This window comes from Athalia rosae, chromosome 7, assembly GCF_917208135.1.
Source record: "Athalia rosae chromosome 7, iyAthRosa1.1, whole genome shotgun sequence".
In the NCBI taxonomy this organism is placed as follows: Eukaryota; Metazoa; Arthropoda; class Insecta; order Hymenoptera; family Athaliidae; genus Athalia; species Athalia rosae.
In genome coordinates, this window is record NC_064032.1 from 15,360,522 (window position 1) to 15,382,600 (window position 22,079).

Consider the following 22,079-nt stretch of genomic DNA (forward strand, 5'->3'; position numbering starts at 1 on the left):
CAATTTTTCATCAAGTTACAGCATTTTGAAAATCGGTGCGATTTCAGTTACGAATTCGCTTATTTTAAAATCGAGCTGATCAATTTCCATTGAATTTTTTCCTAGTCGCTACGATCGGTATCAATTTGTACATACGCGTACATATATACCAATAACAGTAATCTAGTCGCCGGTGTCCATATACTACAAGTTGATAGCAAAACCGAAATGTGATTATCCGGTCATTTAAAATTGTTCTTTTTTTTTCGTCTTCATCCCAATTTTTTTTCTCTCGCAGCCTCGTTATACACGCATGTACACATTGATAAAAGTACGGATATAAGGCGCGTTGCTTTTCGCTCGGTTTTTGCCTAATTTTTTAGTCGGCAGTAATCAGGGTCACCCGGTTTCGGAACAGGAGATCGTTCGCGAACACCTGGTCGAAATTTTTTCAATCATTTTATTTACTTATTTATTTATTTTTTCGTTTCTTTTTTTACCCCCACAAATCTCGAGGCATTGCGAGAGTACGTATACATATATCCATTGGTTACGTATCTAGTTTACGACAGACCTCCGCGTTATACATTTATCATTATCATCGTCATCATCATCATCCTAGTGTTTCTCCGTGTAGTCTCTCCACTTCTGCGCGTACCTAATATTATTCTTCGCTCTCGCACCACAACGCTGCTAGTTTATTACCGTGTGCAATTTTACATACATACCCCCCCGTACACACGTCCCCTTGCCTCGGATCTCATCGATGACTGGACAGAAAAATTCGCTAACGCCTAAGGCGTCCTCGTCGTCTCCGTTTTTAGCAATCTCCGTGCTCTTTACGTTAGTCATCATCGTCGTCGTCGTCGTAGTCAAAACTCCGACGCGCTCCTCTGAGGATTGAGAAAAAGAAATAGAGCGAACAAGCGATTCCGGTGGGACTAATTTATTTTTAATCTCCGATAAAGAGGGATTGATAAAAAAAAAAAATGAGATCCCTCTCGCTTCTCTTTGCTTTTACGATTTCCTTTTTTCGACGGTGCGAACGACAAATTTTTAAATATCGTTACGTTCCTCGCAGTGGTCTGGGCTGTTGAGGCTCGAGGGGTCAGAGGTATATATAAGATATGTACACATATTCACATATAGCATATGTACGACAAGCACTTATATGCAATTCATAATAATGTAAGGCAAACGCGAGGTGCTGCTGCAGCGTGTGTCTCGTTGACCCAGTTCGATGCGTGCGCTTTAACAAGTTTACAACTAACGCGTCACCGTGCAGATCGCAATGCCGTTTATGTTGCGTTACCGATACCGATATCAGTCGCGCGCGCCGCTGTCGAGCGAAGGAAATTCAATAAAACGAATACCGATTTTCGAACAACGTCCGACGAACGTGATTTCGATGAAGAGAAATTTGGTTTTCTCGATTTTTGTCAATTTTCTTTTTCGAATCTTCCCCCTCGCTTTCTCGTGTCGAGGGAAATGAGAAGGTACGAAATTGCAGCACGGTACGATACGACTAGCTCGTTTGAACTACGATTCATCGGCCGTGACTCGGAGAAGCTATTTGCAGATTTAGTGGAAATCGCATCCGACGAAACGACCGACGGGGTCCCTGTAACGGAGCATTCGAAGTGTACCCAACGAATCAACGATTTTAACACCGATATCTTCGATGATAAATTTACACCGTCTTTTGCGCCAATCGAATTTTGGAAACGAATCGATTTCCGATTTCGGATTTCGAAAGGGGATGAGGATTAGTCCTGTTTCGTGACGAGTTTCCGTGGGGGTTTTAGCGGATCAGTCTCCGGGGGGGGGTGTGGTACGCGAATCGAAAATCTACAGTTTCTTTTTCGATATTAACTGGGTCACCCCCGATGGTTTCAGTTTCGACGTTCGCTGCTGCCGTTGCATTCTGCGTGCGCGCGCGTTCGCTCTCCTATCTTTGAACTATGGACTTTTACTGCGCCTTCGGCCATCTAGCCGGGCGGCTGCACTCTGCGCCCACACCGTCCTTAATCATTTATTACAGAAGAAATCTAGCAATAAATAAGCCGCGGGGACGTGAGAAAAAAACCCACTCAAATGTTATCATTTTCGATCCACATTACTTCCCACGTAATCGCATATTATAGTCCTTATCGATCGATGGATTTTCAATCAATTTTTCCCACAAATTTCTCTTCTCTTTTACTATGAATTCAATTTATTAGATCCTGACGTCGACGTGCAGACGTTGCACGAAATTTATACCTAAAAAAAAAGGCCAATTTTCAAATCAGCGTAACTTGGTCGAAAACGGACGGATTTCCGTGAAGGAAATGGAGTTTTCTAGCTCGAAGCTTTTACTCGAAAACTGTCGCACAGTTTTTCCCAAATTACGTAGAGGTGTACGGTACTTAGATTCACGCAGACGTACGTACACGTATAACTGTATGTGCGGAAGGCCGGAATTGAATGGCGTGACAGGGTGAACGGGTTACCAACAACAGTAGGACAGTGAAAGGGGCGACCTAGACCAAGTGTCTTCTAAACCGCGGCGTACAACGAAACCCGGGACCACGGAGATACCCGGTGGAGACCTGAGACGAGCGATTTTATACGTGGACACGACGCATTTCTACACGCTATTTCGTTGGTATCGCGGCGATCCCATGGCTCCGCCGGATTCGCCTGACTTTCTTTTTCTTTATTCCCTGCGATCGTTCGTAACGTCGAAAGAGAGGGAAACGGAGCCGCGGCTGACAAAAATTAATCTGTCGATAGTACGGAGGAAAGAAGAGATTGAAAATTTACGTTCCAGTTACACACGCGCGCGGGGCATATCTCGTTCGACATTTTTTTTTATTCCACGCGGTCCGCGGGCGTAAGTCCGGCGAGCGTAAAAAAAGTCGACGGTCAACTACGGTGAAAACTTGAGTCGGCGGTACGGGAAAGTCATTATGTCGTTTAATAACGAAAGCGAACTGATCCATCCGACAAGCTTCGCAAGAGTAAGCCCCCCAATGAGAGTTAAAGAGCACAAACGGCGGCACCGGCAGCGACCCGTTTATAGTGTACACGTATACTTTTATCGCGATACGTCGATTAAGCCCAAGAGGTTCCCGTATATACTACCTACCTTATATTTCTCACGAGCGATTCGCAGCTGGCCTGATTACACGCGTATACCTACGTATACCGGAATTATTGATTTATTTTATTTCCTTCGACGATTTCTCTTTTTTAGAAAAAGAAAAAAAAAATAAGAAAAAAAATAAAAGGTCGACGACGTTCAATCGCCCTGTAGGTATACATTATCGTCGTATACTCGAATATAGAATTTACACCCGTATGATACGCTTTTTCTATCCTCGCAGAGGTCTTTTTTTTCCTTTTTTATTATTTTTTTCCCCCCCCAATAGCTGGTTTGTTTTATCCATTCGATTTATGGATTTTTGATTTTTTCATGTTTCAGGTTAACGAAATTCGCCTTCCAGCTCCGACCCCACGGGGAGGTGGTTTAGTCGAGGACCTTCATATTAGCGGTTGCTGCGAAAAGAGAAAAATTAAATAAGACAAATAAGAGGAGAGAAAAAAAGAAGGAAATTGTCATATTCCCATACAGTTTTCTGCAACGATAATAACGTTCTGGACGCGAAGAAAACGAAAAAAGCGGGTGAAAAATGGCGGGCGAAGATACTCAGATACTGGCGAACGAGACGGTGGATAATCTGACGATAATATCGTCGCCGAATTCAAAACTCCTATGCGGGCCCGGTAACGGGGTCATATGCAACGGGGTCACCAAGCACAACAACAACGGACTAGTGGCGAATGGAAAAAATATCGAAATCGTTTCGAACGGTAAGAGGAACCCGTCTGAAAAAAATCCGAACGGAACAACCCTCGATTTCGACGATCAGGACGTGATCTGCGGGTGGGGGCCGTGCACCCCGAAATGGCTGCAACGATTCGCTTCGAAACAGGTCTTCCTCGTCATATTCTGCATCACTTGGGTGAGTTTTCGTTAGCCCGGCGAAACCTGCCTCCGCCTCCCCTCCAGCAAACCCCTTCGGGAGAGGTATTCAAGCCCCTTTTTTTTTCACTGTAATTTCCAGGTGCTTCAGGGAATGTATTACACGTATTTCGTCTCGGTGATAACGACGATCGAAAAATTATTTCAAATACAGTCGAAAACTACGGGTATAATAATGTCCGCCACCGAGATAGGTCAGATAGGATCCTCGCTGCTTTTGACCTACTACGGTGGTCAGGGTCACAGGCCTAAATGGATCGCGTGGGGGATGGTTTTGTTCGCCGTGAGTTCGTTCAGCTGTTCGATGCCCCATTTCATCTTCGGCGATCAACTCATCAGGCAAAACGAGATGCTATTCAGCGGCGTATCCGGTGGCAACAAATTGAACGCCAGTTATCCGGTACCCGCTAATCTCTGCAAACTTCAAGACCACTGGGAAAACATCACCACGAATCCAAACAAGTCAGTACCGTACGAACGACGATTTCCCCGATTTTTCGAATCCTCCCCTCGTCAATCTTTGGTTTTTTTTACGCACTCGATTAACTCGGCGTACACACGTATACCTACGCCAGAGTATATAAGTAGGTGATTTATCGACGGATCAAACACCGTGTGCGAGATCAATTATTTACCCACATATACCGCATACACGAATCGTGGATATACCTATGTACGTACATATGCATATATTCGAGACGGCGTGTTGCACATGGCGTCATACGTATGCGTCGCCGACGAGACAAATATATTTCTAAAGTATCCAGCTGATCGCGAGTCCAGACGTTAATAAATTTTAAACCCCCTTATGGTAGTTTCTATACGTACCATATAAACGTGTCAATTATTCTAGACGATGCAGTTATTGCACCGCGCGGACGTGCGGCGGAGGTATTTAATCTCATTTATTACATGTGCATACATGCATCGTACGTACACGTATATACATATATATCGTGTGTTTTAATGCGTCTGACCGCATTGTTTGACCGTCTGGTTGGTTTCATGTGCGACGACGAATAGATTATATACGTATATCAAAAATTATCTTTCTGCGTAAATACCAACGGCATATACCTATGCGTATAGGGTGTAGCATTTATTCGCTAATGAGAAAATCGTCCCCGCCCTTTTGATCTATTCTTCATTTTTTTAACGCCCGATGTTATTTTCGTATTATTTTATCGCTTCCCTTTTTTACCCAAGGTGGCTGACGACTACACCCGCAGCGGCGGTTGACTCACACTCGAACTCTTGCAAGGAAGAATTTCTCGAGGAGAGAAGAATACACAGTAAAATCACCACGATTGTACTGGCGATATTTTTCGTTTCCTTGCTGGGCGTCGGAATGGGACAAACCGCGGTTTACACGTTGGGGATTCCTTACATAGACGACAACGTAGCCAACAGAGAGAGCCCCTTGTACTTTGGTAATTGAAAGAAGGGAATAGAGAAAAAAGAGCGAGAAGTAGAAAAGCGGAATTTCGCACGTTAAAATTTGGTCAATTTTTTCAACAGCCATTACGATCGGGGTGAGGATTCTCGGTCCTGCGCTCGGATTCATTCTCGGATCGTTGTGCACGATGATATACGCGGATTTGTCGGCGAATCCGCAGATCACTCCCTCGGATCCACGGTGGGTGGGCGCTTGGTGGCTCGGTGAGTCTTCTTCGTATGTTTTTCCCATGGGAAAAAGCTAATGAAAAAAAGGGGGAAAAAAAACTGCAACGTCCGTCTCTTTGCAGGATTGGTTCTCGTCTCGGCGATGCTGATGCTCGCGAGTGTGGCCATGTTCGCATTTCCCGGTCGGCTACCTTCCGGCAAAACTTTGCCCAAGAGGGACGAGTCCACCAAACCTAGTTTGAAAGGTGAGTTGAATCCTGACAATTATCATCCCCGCGAGACGAAAATGTTGAATGTTTGCCAAATTTCGGCAAAGTGGTAATTTGCGACAGCTTTTCGATTATCGAGATATTAACGGATCTCTCGGTCACCGTGACCGTCGGCTTGTACGTACGCGATAATACGTGACGCATAGGGCGTCCATCGTCGACCACGAAATAAGCCTGCGTTTATAATAACATGATGAACGTGTGATATAGCCGGCGTCTGCTACTTGCCGACTGTGTTAGGTGGGGCAAGTTCACGGTCATTTCACGTGTGTGCGTATCACGTTCGCGTATTTACTACGAGTGTACGCGTACGTGTACTATGTATAGTTATACGGTATGTATATGTATATATGTACGACGAAAACGAACCGACGCCTCCGTCGCCGCGACGTTCGAACAACGATAAACGCGAATAGTCCGAAATACGAAGCGAGCGTCGCCGATTGATAGAGTTTTTCAGTTTTCGACTAGCTCGTACGATTTTCCTTATTTTCGTGACGAGAACGACGAGAGGAAGGACCCTAGGTACTCCTAGATTTCGATCGAAGGTCTTCGTGAATTTTTTAAATACCTCGGCCATCGATTTCGTCGATTATTTCGTAGGCGCGATGATGTGTACAGGTGTATAAAAATTGGGTATAATTTTCCACCGGTCACTAGCGATCGCTGAGATCGTTCGGACGGGATCGTGAAATCGATAGAGAAAAAAAAAAAAAAAAAAACCATTAATTAAAGTAAATAATCAAATAAAAAACAACATCTTTCTGGTCGTTCCTTTTTGGTATAACCGGTCCTCGTTCGTTGAGAATTATTGTGAAAATACTATGTCGCTTAAATTTTCAATGAAAATCATTGTTTTCGCATTCTATGTATCGTCGTGTTCGAACTTCAAACTCGCGCGTCACTGGAAAAGAAAAAAAAAAAATAACGAAAAATATAAAGAAAAAAAGTATTGCGTAACAGAAATTTTGTCATTATATATCCCAAAAAATGCCGTTGTATACCGTTAAACGACGATTTCTAAGATTTGTCCGTCTTACGTGCGTTGTACGCTAAAATCTATAGCAATTTAAAAAAAAAAAATTTATCCCCAATTAAGTATTCTACGACTCATAGGTGTACGCCTGCGTTCGTTGTTTCTAGTAATACAAGTCGAAGAATTGACCAAACGAGTGTTATATACAGTTTTTTTCTAATTAAACTTGTTAATACGTTCCGAAATAGGTAATTTCACATCAATCATTAAACAGCCTAGTCACGGTGCCCCCTAGTTTTGCCAAAGTCGCAGCTATGTAACGTACGTACGTATAGTATGTACTTCGAGCTAGCGGTCTTTCAAGAATATTTTCGCTATACGTACTCATTATCAATTCTTGTCTCATATATCACGAAACCTTCGCTACAACAATAACGAATATAATTAACACTGAAATACGACATGTATAGTCTTGTGGATATTTTTTTTCTGATTCCTTTTTCTCTTTCCTTTTGATTCGAATATCAAATTATATGGCCAACAGATTTTCCGAAGGCGGTGAAGCGGCTGCTGAAAAATGACATTCTCATGTTCAGAACCGCCAGCAGCGTTCTTCACATCCTGCCCATCGCCGGTCTCTATACTTTTCTACCGAAATACCTCGAAAGCCAATTCCGGCTTCCGGCTCATCACGCAAACATGATCTCAGGTCTGTTTTTTTTTTTTTTTTTTGTACCACGAATACGAACGCCTCGACGAATTACGTTGAATTATTTTGCCATTTTTTTTCTCTCTCTCTTTCCCCTCACAGGAGTCGGAGGCATTCTCGTTATGGGATTGGGAATCGTCATGAGTGGCGTTTTTATCCTCAAGATAAAACCGAACGCCAGATTCGTCGCAGGCTGGATAGCTTTTACTGCGATCGCTTATGCATTGGGAATGGGCACCCTCATGTTCGTCGGATGTCCTATGGACGATTTTGCCGGACTACAGTTACATTCCAAAAAGTGAGAAGAATCATCAATCGCCCAACTCCGACCGTGAAATATCTACCCCTCTCGTTTTTTTTTTTCGTCATTTTCATCCGTCTAATTTTTTCCTTTATTTTTTTTTTCTCTTCTTCTCCAGAACCTTCGATACCGAAGTATTCAGGCTGTCCAGTTTTCAGCCGACTTGTGACACCACTTGCGAATGCGATCGTAATAAATTCAACCCAATTTGTGGCGCTGACGGGAAGACTTACTTCTCAGCCTGTCACGCCGGGTGCTCCAATTACACGGTGGAGAACGGGAAGATAGCCTCGGTAAGTTTTGTCTACCATCCCCCTACCTCCTGCAATTTTATTCCTCTTCGTTCATCGCATATTCTCCCTCCTCGTCCACACGTCAATTTCATTCTTCGATCGGTCGTTTCCTCAGTACTCGGACTGCCAGTGCATAGGACAGAATTCAACGTCTACGAACAATGTGCTGGACACGGCAACCATCGGCTACTGTAAGCCCGAGTGCAACAACTTTTGGATATACATGATACTTTTTTCTACGTTCGTTTTCATCCACTCTACGAGTGAAGTCGGATCGATGCTGCTGATATTGCGATGCGTAGATCCCAGGGACAAAGCGATGGCTCTGGGACTCATACAGTTCGCGATAGGTCTTTTCGGTGAGCATTCTATTGCCAGCGATATTCAGAATTGAATCGGATGACGGAGCTCCTGTCGCAAATACAATTTTCTCACTCCTTCGATTCCAGGTAACGTTCCCTGTCCGATCGTTTACGGTGCAGTCGTTGACTCGGCCTGTTTGGTTTGGGACGCCGCATGCGGAGAACGAGGTGCCTGTTGGTTATACGATTCAAATATATTCAGAATGTTTTATCACGGTAAGTTATCGCGTAACGATCATTGAATATCAAAGTCTCGCTGAGATTTTGCCGTTCGTTTTTTTTTTTCACCTCGGGTTTCCCATTATTTTGCATTCGTTTTGTTTGACGGAAACAGGGACAACCGGGGGCATATTGTTATGCGCTTTCGTTATGGACATCGTCGTTTGGTACAAAGCTGGCAGCATAAGTTTCAGCGATGAAAATGAGGAAGGAACTGTCGAGGAGATGGTGAATCTGAAGAGATCGGATCGACGACAAACCGAGAACGAATACCTGTAGATATTGATTTCATTTTTACTATTTCGTAACTTTGATCGTAGGTTTTTGGTATTTTTTTTTTTTTTTCCTGTTTTTTTTTTTCCTTTCAAAACAATAAGATACGAAGCAGTACGACAGATCGGCCACAAATAATAGAATCATACGATTCTCGTGTGAACCCGATTTTGAGGGAAGAGGAAGAAGAAGAAAGAAAATGGTTAAACTCGAGCGTGAAATTTTTCTCATTGTAATCCCATCTCCGACTGGGAATCAATCAATCAATCAATTAATCAATCAATCAATCATTCAATCAATTGCTTATACGATTCAACAGTCGGTCCGAATCTCGATATTTTTTTTTACGTAATATCGGAATTTCGTCTATACTGTCGCAGGTGAGTTACTCGACAAGTTGCGAATCGTTGTAACGAGTACGCGTTTCCGATTGAAAAGAGATATTTAGACGCGTTGTATTGGCCGTCATAGGATTAAATATTAACGATAGGTGGTAAGTCGGTGCTCGTAGTGAGAAACTGGAACTCAACTCGTCGTTTACTTCCTTTTTTTTTTTTTTCTTCTTTTTGCTTACGTTATCACGTACAGCCGATTACTCGGTATTTCCCGCATTTTATGTACGAGTCTCATTATGATTTAATAACTTCGCTCCGAGTGTAGTTTAGAAAGTATTTAGAAATTGATGAAAAAAAAAAGATTCATTGCTTTTATCGTAGGATTGGACTGTACACGTAAGTTAATTTAGAATGCGCGATCTCGCGGTTCACGTATATAAATAAGTTGCCATAAAATAGGGTATGTAATATATAATAATTGTAAATAATCTTATCCCTCGCGTTATTTGATAAAAATAATGCGTGGCTCATGCGGACTGACTATAAACGCTCGATGATGAAGAATGTTAATGAAATAAAATGATTGAAAAAACGAGGAAGGAACGATATGACAAAGGAAAAAAAAGTAATATCAAAGATCGGAAGAAGATGAGAGAGAGAAAAAAAAAATCTCCGCAAACTGCAGGTTTACAGCTGTCAGTTTATTAATCACATCACAAAAAAAAAAAAAACAAATAAATATACCGATAATTGTATACTGCACCATTAGTAAAGCAAAAGTAAAGAAAAGAAAAAAACGAAAAAAAAAAAAATTATGAATAAATAAATGAATAGATGAATAGATAAATAAATAAATAAATGACTGAAAGTTGAAATCGACTATAGGTATATTTTAGGACCGCGTGACTTCATTGTCTTTTACGTTAATTAATCGGACAGAGAAAGAAAAAAAGTCACGTCAATCTCAGTGGATGCTAATTTTTTATTCGCTAATATAATACGATTGTCTTATTCTTACTATTATTATTATTACGGTTTTTTTTTTAATTATTTTTCTTTTTCGTTTATTTCCGCTCACCCCAAAACGATATGTAAATTATATATACATATGTGCACTGCGCCGTTATATGCATGTATCATGTGGGTATATACGTGCATCGCAATGTGTGCACACCTATTATAGTCGTTATTTTATTATTATTTTATTTTTTTTTTTAACTTTATTTTTACAATTAAGATATCGTTAAATAATCGCAAGTATATCTTTCAGATCTTGCCTCAACCCGATATACATAACGGATGATCCGATTAGTTTTTTTTTTTTTAATTTTCTTCGTAAATTAAATAACGGCGACGACGCATGTGTGAGAAAGATCGAGAGAGTTTTATGAAATCGACTGAAAGAACCGTATCCAACTATAGAATCACATTTTTATTTTAATCATTTCTGTTTTTTTTCTTTCTTTTAATTGATTTTAATTTTTTTTTTTTCTTTTTCTTTCAATTGTGCGGAGCGTGCATCGTATTGTCCTCACACATTTTATCGTCACGACACGATGTAAAGAATTTTTCTACAAAATATTAACGAAAAGAAAGCTGGGTCGACGATAAATAAATAGCTAATAAGAGAAAATCAGGCGCTACAGATATTTTTTTAACGATCGAACGAAAGATGATAAATGTAAAAATTGTCAATGAAAAGAATTGGAGGAAGAAAAAGAGCATGTGTTAATCGTAAGTCATTGAAAGAAAGAAAAAACTAGAAAAAAAAAAAAAAAAACTGTATTTTAATATGGGACATTTTTTACAATACTCGATGCATTACCTCGAAAATTCCGTCTCTCTGTACCGTCAGCTTTGCAGAGTTTTCGGTTTGCATATTATAATTGTATAAATATAATTGAAAAACCAGCATCATTGCCTGCATTTAGCGTGTTATCAATTGAATAATAATATTTGGAGTAAAAAAAAAAAAAATTAGAAATCCTAGACTCGGTGACAGCGTAAATATTGATAACAGAACGCGAATATCGTTTGCCTGACTATCTCTGCGATACCGAGGTGAAGGTATAGTTTGGAGGAAATATAAAATAAAAAGGATTATATCGAAGGAGCAAAAGAAGAGGTATATATACAGAAAACGCATTTAGATTTTTTCGTTTGGAATAATCCCCGTAATTGTTGCCATTACGTGAAAATCGTGTATCATACGTTACGGAATTACAATTATACATGAAATATTCAGTAGATATAACGACGATAAAAGTATAGCATCCACGAATCGTTAATAAATATTCAGGGGCATTATTATTATACTAGATAATAATATTGATTGCAGGTATTTTCGTAATAAAAGAAAATTTTCAATTATTATACATATTATACTTGCGATTTTATCAATGAGTATTAACGATTAATTTTGTACATAATTTCGACTCGTGTACACGTATAATTTTATTTTTTTAATAGACTTTTTTCTCCCAGCCAAAACAATCGGGTAGCGTGATCGATACGAAACACGATAGACGTAACGCGGATGAGAATGAGAAATTCTCGAAGGCCGCGGTATCCCGATAGGATTTTTATATTTTCAAACTACAATCATTCGATAAATCACAATTCGTTCGCCTGTGCGATACAATTATTCATCGGTTACAGTTACGAATAATACTTACACGTGTAAAACATTGTATACATAAGTACGTCACAGATATACTATATATATATATATATATATATATATATTTACTTTCTCCGCAACAACACAACAATCGCGTAGGTAATGTTGTAATTACGAAACGAAAAAAATAATATTTTAACACGGGTACGTGACTATTAATTAAATAGTAGACGGAGAACACGATTCAACGATATAATAACGGAAACAATGATCGTATAAATATATTTTTTACGGCGAACAGATCTTTTTTCCGACACCGAGATAGAAGAAGATAATAATAAAATAAAATAAGTAACGATGTCTAATCAATTGATCGTCTATCGCGAAACCGTTATATATGTATAAAATATCGTCGGACGTAATATAGAGATACTCAAATGATAAATATGTATAGGTGCGTGAAAACCGGCGCGTGAATTTTTCTCATTGTAAATTCCGTAGATTTAAAAGTTTGAGGAAATCTACGACCGATCGTAATCACCCGTACGATAATATTGCATAATTTTCATCGGAGTTTATCGTGGCGTTTTTTTAACAACGATATAACAATGACGATTTTATCGAACCGTTGAACATGTATGATATAAAGTTTGTATCCACGAATCAATTATAATTATATATTATACGGACGATACGAGTGAGCATTACAACAAATAGTACGAAATTCAAATATTCTATATCGTAGTATAATATACTCATATAATCATCTCTCTCTCTCTCTCTCGGATAATATACGCATGTATACAGTACATAAATATGTATATATATATATATATATATATAGAATATACTCCTAGAAATATTTTTGTATCCGAAAAATATAGGACTGCGCTGATTATAATAATTGATGATGAAATTGCAAACACGGTTCCTCTCTTCGTCGTATCTTGACGATCGAGGATCATATACAAAGCATATACCTATCTATGTCAAACAGCATGTACGCACAATGATTCTCACCCAAGGTTGTACAGTATTTGGATGAACTTGTTATACCGCGGGATCATGTGAAGAATATAATATGTAGACACAATTCGAACGATCATAATCGAATGATCATTTACAAAATAATTAAAATACATCAATTATTATAGTAATAAGATATAATTCTATTAGCATTTTTTAACTGATTATATCTCCACGCTACATATTTCTATAGATATACACATTCAATTATTCTACAAAAAATTGAAATAGAAACGGAGGAGAAAAAAAAATTACAAGTTTCGATTAAGAAATTATTTCACGATATACTATATACAATGTAATTTGATAGGATCCATATAATTGAATGTTTCATTTATTTTATTCCCTCCTCCCCCCATAACTTGCGCATATCTATGCAGTCGTTATGGATATACATACATATATGTGTATTGTATTACAGTATATTATTTACAAGTGTTATATCTTAATGATAATATGTAAACATGATGCTACTATATATATATATACACATACTATATTTTAGTAAATCAATTTTTTGGACAATTATATATATATATATATATTTATATATATATATATATATTTATATATATATATATATATAAAAAATTTGAAAAAATGTAATCATAATAATGATAATAACATTCGAGGATACGAATGAGTGGTATACATACAACGTGTGAAATTACACAAATATTATATTATGTGACACGTATGTATATGATCTCAGAGTATGATATGATTACGTATTTTTTCCACAAAAATTCAATAATTATTGCCTAATATTACAGAGTTAAAGAAAGAAAGAACGGAAGAATAACTTTCCGTGTTTTAAATTTTTTAGATGATAAATATCACAGAGACGATAACGCAACAATAACGACGATAACAATAATAGTAATAATTTCGATTCGGTGTAGTTGTACGTATTGCAAATACCTACGTATATTATTAGATTAAAACTGGTAGCTGTTGATTTTCAATTGAGAAGTAAGTGCTAGTCTTAAAATGATATATCGCATGTACGTACGTACATACGTACGTACGTACAGATCATGCGTCTACTCTACGTACGAAATAATAATTTTTACTTATTACACGCGTATTTCTATTTGCCATAAATATCATATCTGTTACAATTAAATATTATCGACTGTAATATTACATATTGCGGTATCCTATACTTTAAGTTTTCTATTGTGATCTTCTTTTTCTTTTCTAAGTAGAAATAAATAAATAGGTAGATGAATAAAAGGAAAGATAAGTGAAACAAATCGGTCTCTGGGAACGTTAGGCATTCGCGAATTGAATCTTTTTAATTCTTTTATATATTATCGTGAAATTCATTGTTCTATACAATTACAGAATTTGATTATCGTTATTGTTACTGTCGTTTTATCGTCGATCAATCATCTCACTATACCCCATCATTACTGTATGATCGCCATTGACGATTAACCCGCGATTAGTCGATAGGATACCGAATTGAATTTATTTTAAATTTGCATCTCCGATTCCTCGATTCCTCTTTATTACTATTATTATTACTATTATTACTACTACTACTTTTATTATCGTAGAGTAATAAATGTAATTATTTAGAGCAGACATTATACATATAGTACATATAGATTTGAATATATTAAGTATAATATGATGAAAATTGCATCCGCGAAAATGATAATATTATACCAATGTCGCACTAAAAAAAAAATCTGTTACGTAAATTTTTACATCACACAATTGTACCTCCCGTATATATATTGTAGATTATATAATATATTGTATACGAATATATTATATATATGTACAGTTTTAATGTTTTATATTAAAGAGAAAAAAAGTAAAAAAAAAAAAGGGAAAGAAAGAAAAAAGAATAGAGAAAATCGAAGACAAAACTAATGAAGGAAAGAAATAATAACAACCAATCAACCAAAACCAAGCTGATTTTAATAAACAGCAAGCAACTGGCAAGCCAATGTACTAATGCATATTTTGTAATTATCATTGTTTTTTTTTTAATGTTTGTAGTTATTATTATAATTATTCATATAGAAATATATTATTGATAATATTATCTAATATTAAAATGATAAATTTTTTGTTTCTAATAAAAGGCTGATTGGAAGCCAATACAATTGAGTGGGTCATTAAGTTTATTGGGGTCTCGCGCCAAGTACATTCGGAAAAACGGGCATACTACTGATTGTGAGTATCTTCACTGCGACTAGGGCTCGAAAGCAAAGTTGAGTTTACATTTCATCAAATATCCAGAGACTATTGCACATTTTTTGGAGTGAAAAACACCAAAGACTATAGGCTTTGCACATTTTTCAGGGTGAAAAACACCAAAGACTATAGTCTTTGCACATTTTTCGGGGTAAAAAACACCAAAGACTATAGTCTTTGCACATTTTTCGGGGGGAAAAACACCAAAGACTATAGTCTTTGCACATTTTTCGGCTGGAAAAACACCAAAGACTATAGTCTTTGCTTATTTTTCGGGGTAAAAAACACCAAAGACTATAGTCTTTGCTTATTTTTCGGGGTAAAAAACACCGAAGACTATAGTCTTCGCATATTTTTCGGGGTAAAAAACACCGAAGACTATAGTCTTCGCATATTTTTGGGAGGGAGGAACACCACATATACTCCGTATTTTTCGCAATTTTTTTCCAATTTTATACGATTTTTTCTCGATTTTTTAATTGATTTTTCAATTACCACATCTTTCCCACCTCCTGGAAGCACCTTATCATCTGGAACTGAAGGTAAGTCATCCCAGATTAATTCCCGATTTTTCCCTGATTTTTTCTGATTTTCTCCGATTTTTTCCCAATTTTTGAAAATATTTTTGACTTGTGCCGCCCCTGGATGGATGTGGGCCCCGGAAATTAATTGTCCGCCCCTATTTCGTCGGGTGATGACGTCACGCGGCATGTCACGTGGTCAGGTCACGTGACCGCACTCGCCGATACAGCTAGCGCCATGTGGCGGAATTTTCGTGAACTAAAATCCCAAGTTTCTTGCCCCTTGACGTCAGGCAATGTGATGCGTGAAAGAGAGGTAAAAGGGTCAATACTTTTACGGTTTTCCCCGAGCGCTCGGAGCCGGCGGGGTCAATACTTTTTCGGTTGTCCTCGGACGCTCGGAGGCGGTCGTCGTTCTTCGGCGGTTTTCCTCGGACGCTCGGAGGCGGTCGTCGTTCTTCGGCGGTTTTCCTCGGACGCTCGGAGGCGGTCGTCTTTCTTCGGTTTTCCTCGGACGCTCGGAGGCGGTCGTCGTTCTTCGGCGGTTTTCCTCGGACGCTCGGAGGCGGTCGTCTTTCTTCGGTTTTCCTCGGACGATCGGAGGCGGTCGTCGTTCTTCGGCGGTTTTCCTCGGACGCGGTCAATACTTTTGCGGGTTCTCTCGCCCGGGGAAAACCGCAAAAGTATTGACCCTTATACCTCTCTTTCACGCATCACATTGCCTGACGTCAAGGGGCAAGAAACTTGGGATTTTAGTTCACGAAAATTCCGCCACATGGCGCTAGCTGTATCGGCGAGTGCGGTCACGTGACCTGACCACGTGACATGCCGCGTGACGTCATCACCCGACGAAATAGGGGCGGACAATTAATTTCCGGGGCCCGCACCCATCCAGGGGCGGCACAAGTCAAAAATATTTTCAAAAATTGGGAAAAAATCGGAAAAAATTGCGAAAAATCAGAAAAAATCGGAAAAAATCGGAATAAATTGCAGAACATTAGAAAAAATCGGAAAAAATCGAAAACAGTCGGAAAAAATAGGGAATAAATCTGGTTTTTTTCCCCCTCGAAAAATGTGCAAAGACTATAGTCTTTGGTGTTTTTTACCCCGAAAAATAAGCAAAGACTATAGTCTTTGGTGTTTTTTACCCCGAAAAATGTGCAAAGACTATAGTCTTTGGTGTTTTTTACCCCGAAAAATGTGCAAAGACTATAGTCTTTGGTGTTTTTTACCCCGAAAAATGTGCAAAGACTATAGTCTTTGGTGTTTTTCACCCTGAAAAATGTGCAATTCAAACACAAAGCGGTATTATATACTAATCGAACGAATTGCAGATAATCACGAAACATCCGATCGGGGCGTTTAATTTGGTAAATGCTCAACAGAGTACATATGTGTTGCAGGATTTCCGTCTTGGATTCGACGGTAGTTGTGCTTCGGCAACAGCAGTGTCGACATCAGGAGCGCCATCAAAATAAACGAGGCAGGTTCCTCATTGCGACCATGGAGAGAGAGAACGGTGAGCAAGCTTTCGTGTACAATTTAGTTGAATATTGTCAAAATCAGTTGCGCTAACTTTTTATTTGTATTTTGATCACGCTCTTCCGACTATTCGTACTAAACACAGTCCTCAGAATTATACTCGCCCGGGCCCTGAACAATCCTTTAAATTTCTAATGGATGACTTTTAATCTGCATCTGCAACACATGAGACGTACAACTCCTTTTTTTTGCAGCGGTGTGTTTCATTTTATTCATCCCTTTCAAAAGTCCCTAGTATAATCCAACATTCAGAGTCTTGGTATATGAATCGCACCCCCTTGGAAAAGATTTTCGAAATCCTCCTCACGAAATCAGATCACCCTCTATTACCCAATGGACTTGGTATATAAATTCATGCACCCCCGTGATAAAATTAATCAGTCACGCCTATAAGGCAAGACAATAATTTATTATCACATAACTTGGTACAAATTACTATAATTCAAACGTCTCATAAACTTGTATACTGATTCATAAAATATATTATATCAAGTCATACATTAAGTTACGTGGTACGTCATAGAGTAATGTCATATATCGCGTTAACTAATTATTTATTTGTTATTTGTGTTACAGGTCGCAGTTCCTCCAACGTCGTTGCCCAGACTCCCCCTGTTCATCGGGGGGAGTCCAGAACTGTCCCCTGGGACAGCGCGGCCTCCCACCGCCCCCGGGGTCCCAGGGGACCCAGTCCCCGAGGACATGTCTTCGGGGATGCGGTATCCCCGCTGGAGGGGATGCCATATCCCGAGAGACATGTCCTCGGGAACTGGTCTTCGGGGACGCGTGTTCCCCCAGGGACACGTCCCCGGAGATGCGGTATCCCCGCTGGAGGGGATACCGTGTCTTTGGGGGCGTGGCCTTGGGGGAATACGCGTCCTCGAAAATCCCGGGAAAAGGAGGCCTCAAGCGGACACTCGTTTTCTTGATTTCTCTAGAGAAACGAAAAACAAAGTGTCCGCTTGAGGCCTCCTTTTCCCGGGATTTTCGAGGACGCGTATTCCCCCAAGGCCACGCCCCCAAAGACACGGTATCCCCTCCAGCGGGGATACCGCATCTCCGGGGACGTGTCCCTGGGGGAACACGCGTCCCCGAAGACCAGTTCCCGAGGACATGTCTCTCGGGATATGGCATCCCCTCCAGCGGGGATACCGCATCCCCGAAGACATGTCCTCGGGGACTGGGTCCCCTGGGACCCCGGGGGCGGTGGGAGGCCGCGCTGTCCCAGGGGACGGGTCCCTGGACTCCCCCTGATGAACAGAGGAAGTCCAGGGGGTCATAACTGCGGTGGCAGCATCACTGAGTACCTGAAACATGAGGAAAACTAATTAATAATGAGATACATATAAGAATATATTATTACCAATATTATATTCCATGTAGATATATTAATTCTATGTTATATTATATTATATTATATGTCAATATATTAATTGTATGTTATATTATACTATATGTTAATATATTGCTGCCAATGTGATGTTATAATATATCACAATGAATATATTTTTATAATCTACTCTAACTTATATCATATTGATACTTATTCCATACCTGTAAACGAATTGTGCGATGCTATACAAGTGTTACCCATCGTGGTTGGTAGTTGATCAAGTACTGCGATGAACTAGGCACCATGATGAATTGAGAGCCTGAAACAAAAATGTCATATAAGAAATAAAGTGAAATTGTAAACCTGAATCTAAATTATATGAATAAATTTGTTCAGAATATAAGAGCGGATATTATTTCTAAACCTATGATCAATTCCCACATCCTACAGATAGACGAATTCTAGCGTTCGAACTATCGATTAATTCATTAATCTATTTATTCATTGAACTAATTGAATAATGAAAAATGCTCCCGAAATACTAATAAATTAATCAACAGTTGAAAATACTATCAATAATAATTAATTGTTCGATTACAAGAAGAGTCTGCAATCATAGACGCGACGATAGCTTCACATGTGATTTTATAGAAATCATGCATGAATTATTAATTCGATAAATGAATGAATAGATAGATAACTGAATGAATAAATTGATGAATTAACGAATAAATAAATAAACACATAAATTTAGAAGCATTGCAATCACACCGATCAATTATTAATAATTATTAACTGGTGTACGACTGCAGACGCGAAAGCTTGCGGACTTATAATTTCTACGTTACGCGCTCGGCGTGGTAATTATATTAATTAATTGGCAATAATTTCGATGCTTCTAAATTTATTTGTTCATTTACTTATTCATTTAGTTATAGTTATCTATCGATTTATTTATTAAACTACAAATTCATACGCAATGCCTACGTCGCTAACGGCAATTGTACGGTGAGCGCGTAGAATAGAAACCACGACATGCAAAGGTCATGACGATCTGTGTCGTCATGTCCTCCTATACGGACAGAGCAATCTTCGCGAGTCAGATATCTTTGATTCTCGACTATTCAGATCGACAAATTCGCGACAACCAGTTCGATTCCAGAGATAGAATTAATTGGCTACGCAGATTCGAATTCCTGAGATTGAAATACACAAAAACAGCGTGGAAGATCTGGTGTATCGTGTCCTTACCCCAATGAATGTATCCACGTCTTTCTCCCATCTATTTTCCTCCAAGATGTTGTGCTGCCACCGATGTAGCTCCCGATGTTGTCGCTTCGGCTGCCGACTACGTAATGAATGCGTAACGAACACCGAGACGTCGATCGAACCAATCTAGCGATGAATCCCATCGATTTTTCGATCGGTGAATTGGCGGTGACTTGTGCGGAGAAAAAAAAAGTAATTAGATCTAAATAGAAAAAGAACAGCGGGCTTTTTGAAAAAAAAAAAAATCCAGAATACTTGTACAGTGATATTAAATTAGCCTGCCAAAGCCCATGTGCTCCAATTTTTCATTTTATTTCCTTTCGAATTTAATCTAATTGTTTTTTTTTTTATTCTTGCGTGTACTTGGCAGAGTGATTGATTTGGATTTTTGAGAAAGGAATTTTCGATTACGATCGATTGCGATAAACTTAATGTACATGGCTTTTTTTTTCTAACTTTTAACGAAACGAAATAGCTGACGATAACGTGCAAGTTGTTTTTTTTTTTTTTTTTACATTTAATAAATTCCCATATACAGTGGCTTCAATAGGAAGGGATGGTACGGCGCGTGGACAATGGAAAATCTGCAGTTTTATTCATGCCAGCTTTTCGCACGGTATCATCGTCTATCCGTGCCACCTGCGCGAGAAGGTGTTCGAATTGGCGTTCGAGTTGTAAGTGGCTCTGCGAAAAGTATTGGTGTTAGAATTGGAGTTGTAACTTCCCAGGGGTGAATTTTTCTTCCCGCGCGTTTTCGAAGGCGTCGGTGGTACCGGGGTGTAATCGTCGTCCTCGTCGTAGAGCGCTCGTCTTCTGTAGCTGTTCGAATTCGTGTTGATGTTGTAGGCCCCGCGACGAGCGGCCGGTCGTCCGGATCTCCCGTATCTCCGTGTTCTCGGCAGGAAATGATTGGTGTTCGAATTGAAGTTGACGTTCCCGTGGCCCCTCGGGTCCACCCCGTCGTCCTCGTCCAAACTGTCGTCCGTCTGGAACTCGTCGCTACCCAGGAAGGGCGCGTCGGGTGTCTCCAGATCCGGTGTGTTCGGGAAATCCGGCAGGTCCGATATGTCCGGTAAGCCGAAGTCGCCGAGCCCGGGGTACTCGACGTCGCGCGCCGCCTCTGATTATCGTCAACGAAAAAAAAATTTTTACTCCCCCCCGATCAGATCGGATCATCAACCCTCTCGATCAACGATCAATAAAATCTTACCGCTGGCCTCCGTTGGCGCGGCGTCGTCGCGCTGCGACTGTTTCCTCGATCTGCGTCCCCTCTCGAAATTGTCACCCGGTTTCACTCCCCCAAGCAAATTCGAATTGCTGTTCACGTTGTAATTCCTCCTTGCCGTGCCATTTTCCGCAGCTTCCACGACGCGGTGAACGGCGGTTGCCACCGCCGACGCCGCCGTGTCACCGAGTTCGTCGGTAAGGGCGTTGATTATGGCCCTCGCCGCTTTTCCAGCCAAACGCGCTTGTCTGTGACGAAGAGCCGGAGGACTCGGTTCGTCGGACGCGGTTTTGTCGCGGGCCTGAGCCGCGTCCGTTGCCGGGGTGGTGGGATCCTCCGCGTCCCGATACGCCTGGCAATGAGGAGGATCAGGATTATTGAGCGATCGAAACATGGGGGGGGGGGGGAGTATTCGGGGGAGTTTTATCATTTTTCTCCGATCCGGGATCGACCGGGACTCACTGGGCTGATGCTGCTGCTGGTGTCGCTGCGCACGTTCCTGAAATCAACCGCGTTGGGGTCCTTGGAGGTGTCGCGACGTCCCATGCTGTTGGAATTCGAGTTCGAATTGTACGACGGCCTGGGCTTGCCCTTGAATATATATTTCAACGCTTTAGGTGTCTGAATTTTGTAAACGCGGCTCCGTCTACTTTACCTGAACGACGACGGCGGCGGCGGCGAAAACCGCGAGGGTCAGGAGGAGAGCGGTAAAGTTAGCCATGACGTCTTGTCCGAAGACTACTCGAGGTTCACTGGGTCCTCCCGGTGTAATCGGTCGGCAACGAAACAATGTAATATTTATACAGGCCCAGATCTGATTCCCGACAAGGATCGTATATCACTAAATGCACGTATGCACGCCCGCCAAATCAACAATTAGCAACAGCTACCTGTCACTCATTCCACTTTGGTTCCCGATCGCGGTATCACCACGCTCCGAAATCATTTTAATTTTAATATTTACGC

The 22,079-nt window shown here is 40.2% G+C and overlaps 2 protein-coding genes across 7 annotated transcripts in view; one reads left to right on the plus strand and one right to left on the minus strand.

Annotated features, from left to right (window-relative positions):
• LOC105689729 (solute carrier organic anion transporter family member 74D) overlaps positions 1-15,136 on the plus strand; it is a 36,631-nt gene extending 21,495 nt beyond the window's left edge. For all 6 annotated transcript variants that reach the window (XM_020854460.3, XM_012406971.3, XM_012406970.4 and 3 more), the window contains 11 exons: positions 3,446-3,986; positions 4,089-4,468; positions 5,213-5,436; positions 5,525-5,665; positions 5,752-5,874; positions 7,419-7,583; positions 7,686-7,881; positions 8,003-8,177; positions 8,293-8,536; positions 8,627-8,755; positions 8,874-15,136. In XM_020854460.3, the coding sequence (XP_020710119.2) occupies positions 3,654-3,986; positions 4,089-4,468; positions 5,213-5,436; positions 5,525-5,665; positions 5,752-5,874; positions 7,419-7,583; positions 7,686-7,881; positions 8,003-8,177; positions 8,293-8,536; positions 8,627-8,755; positions 8,874-9,037 (2,274 nt within the window). In that variant the 5' untranslated portion in view covers positions 3,446-3,653 and the 3' untranslated portion in view covers positions 9,038-15,136. The remainder of the gene's footprint in view (positions 1-3,445; positions 3,987-4,088; positions 4,469-5,212; positions 5,437-5,524; positions 5,666-5,751; positions 5,875-7,418; positions 7,584-7,685; positions 7,882-8,002; positions 8,178-8,292; positions 8,537-8,626; positions 8,756-8,873) is intronic.
• A 5,248-nt stretch (positions 15,137-20,384) lies between these two features.
• On the minus strand, positions 20,385-21,932 carry LOC105689726 (insoluble matrix shell protein 4-like). The gene is made up of 4 exons (XM_012406961.4): positions 21,769-21,932; positions 21,576-21,704; positions 21,099-21,465; positions 20,385-21,008 (listed from the first exon to the last, which is right to left on the minus strand). Exons 1-4 carry the CDS (start codon positions 21,832-21,834, stop codon positions 20,515-20,517), a joined length of 1,056 nt encoding a protein of 351 aa, XP_012262384.2. The 5' UTR covers positions 21,835-21,932; the 3' UTR covers positions 20,385-20,514.
• Between the last annotated feature and the right edge of the window lie 147 nt (positions 21,933-22,079).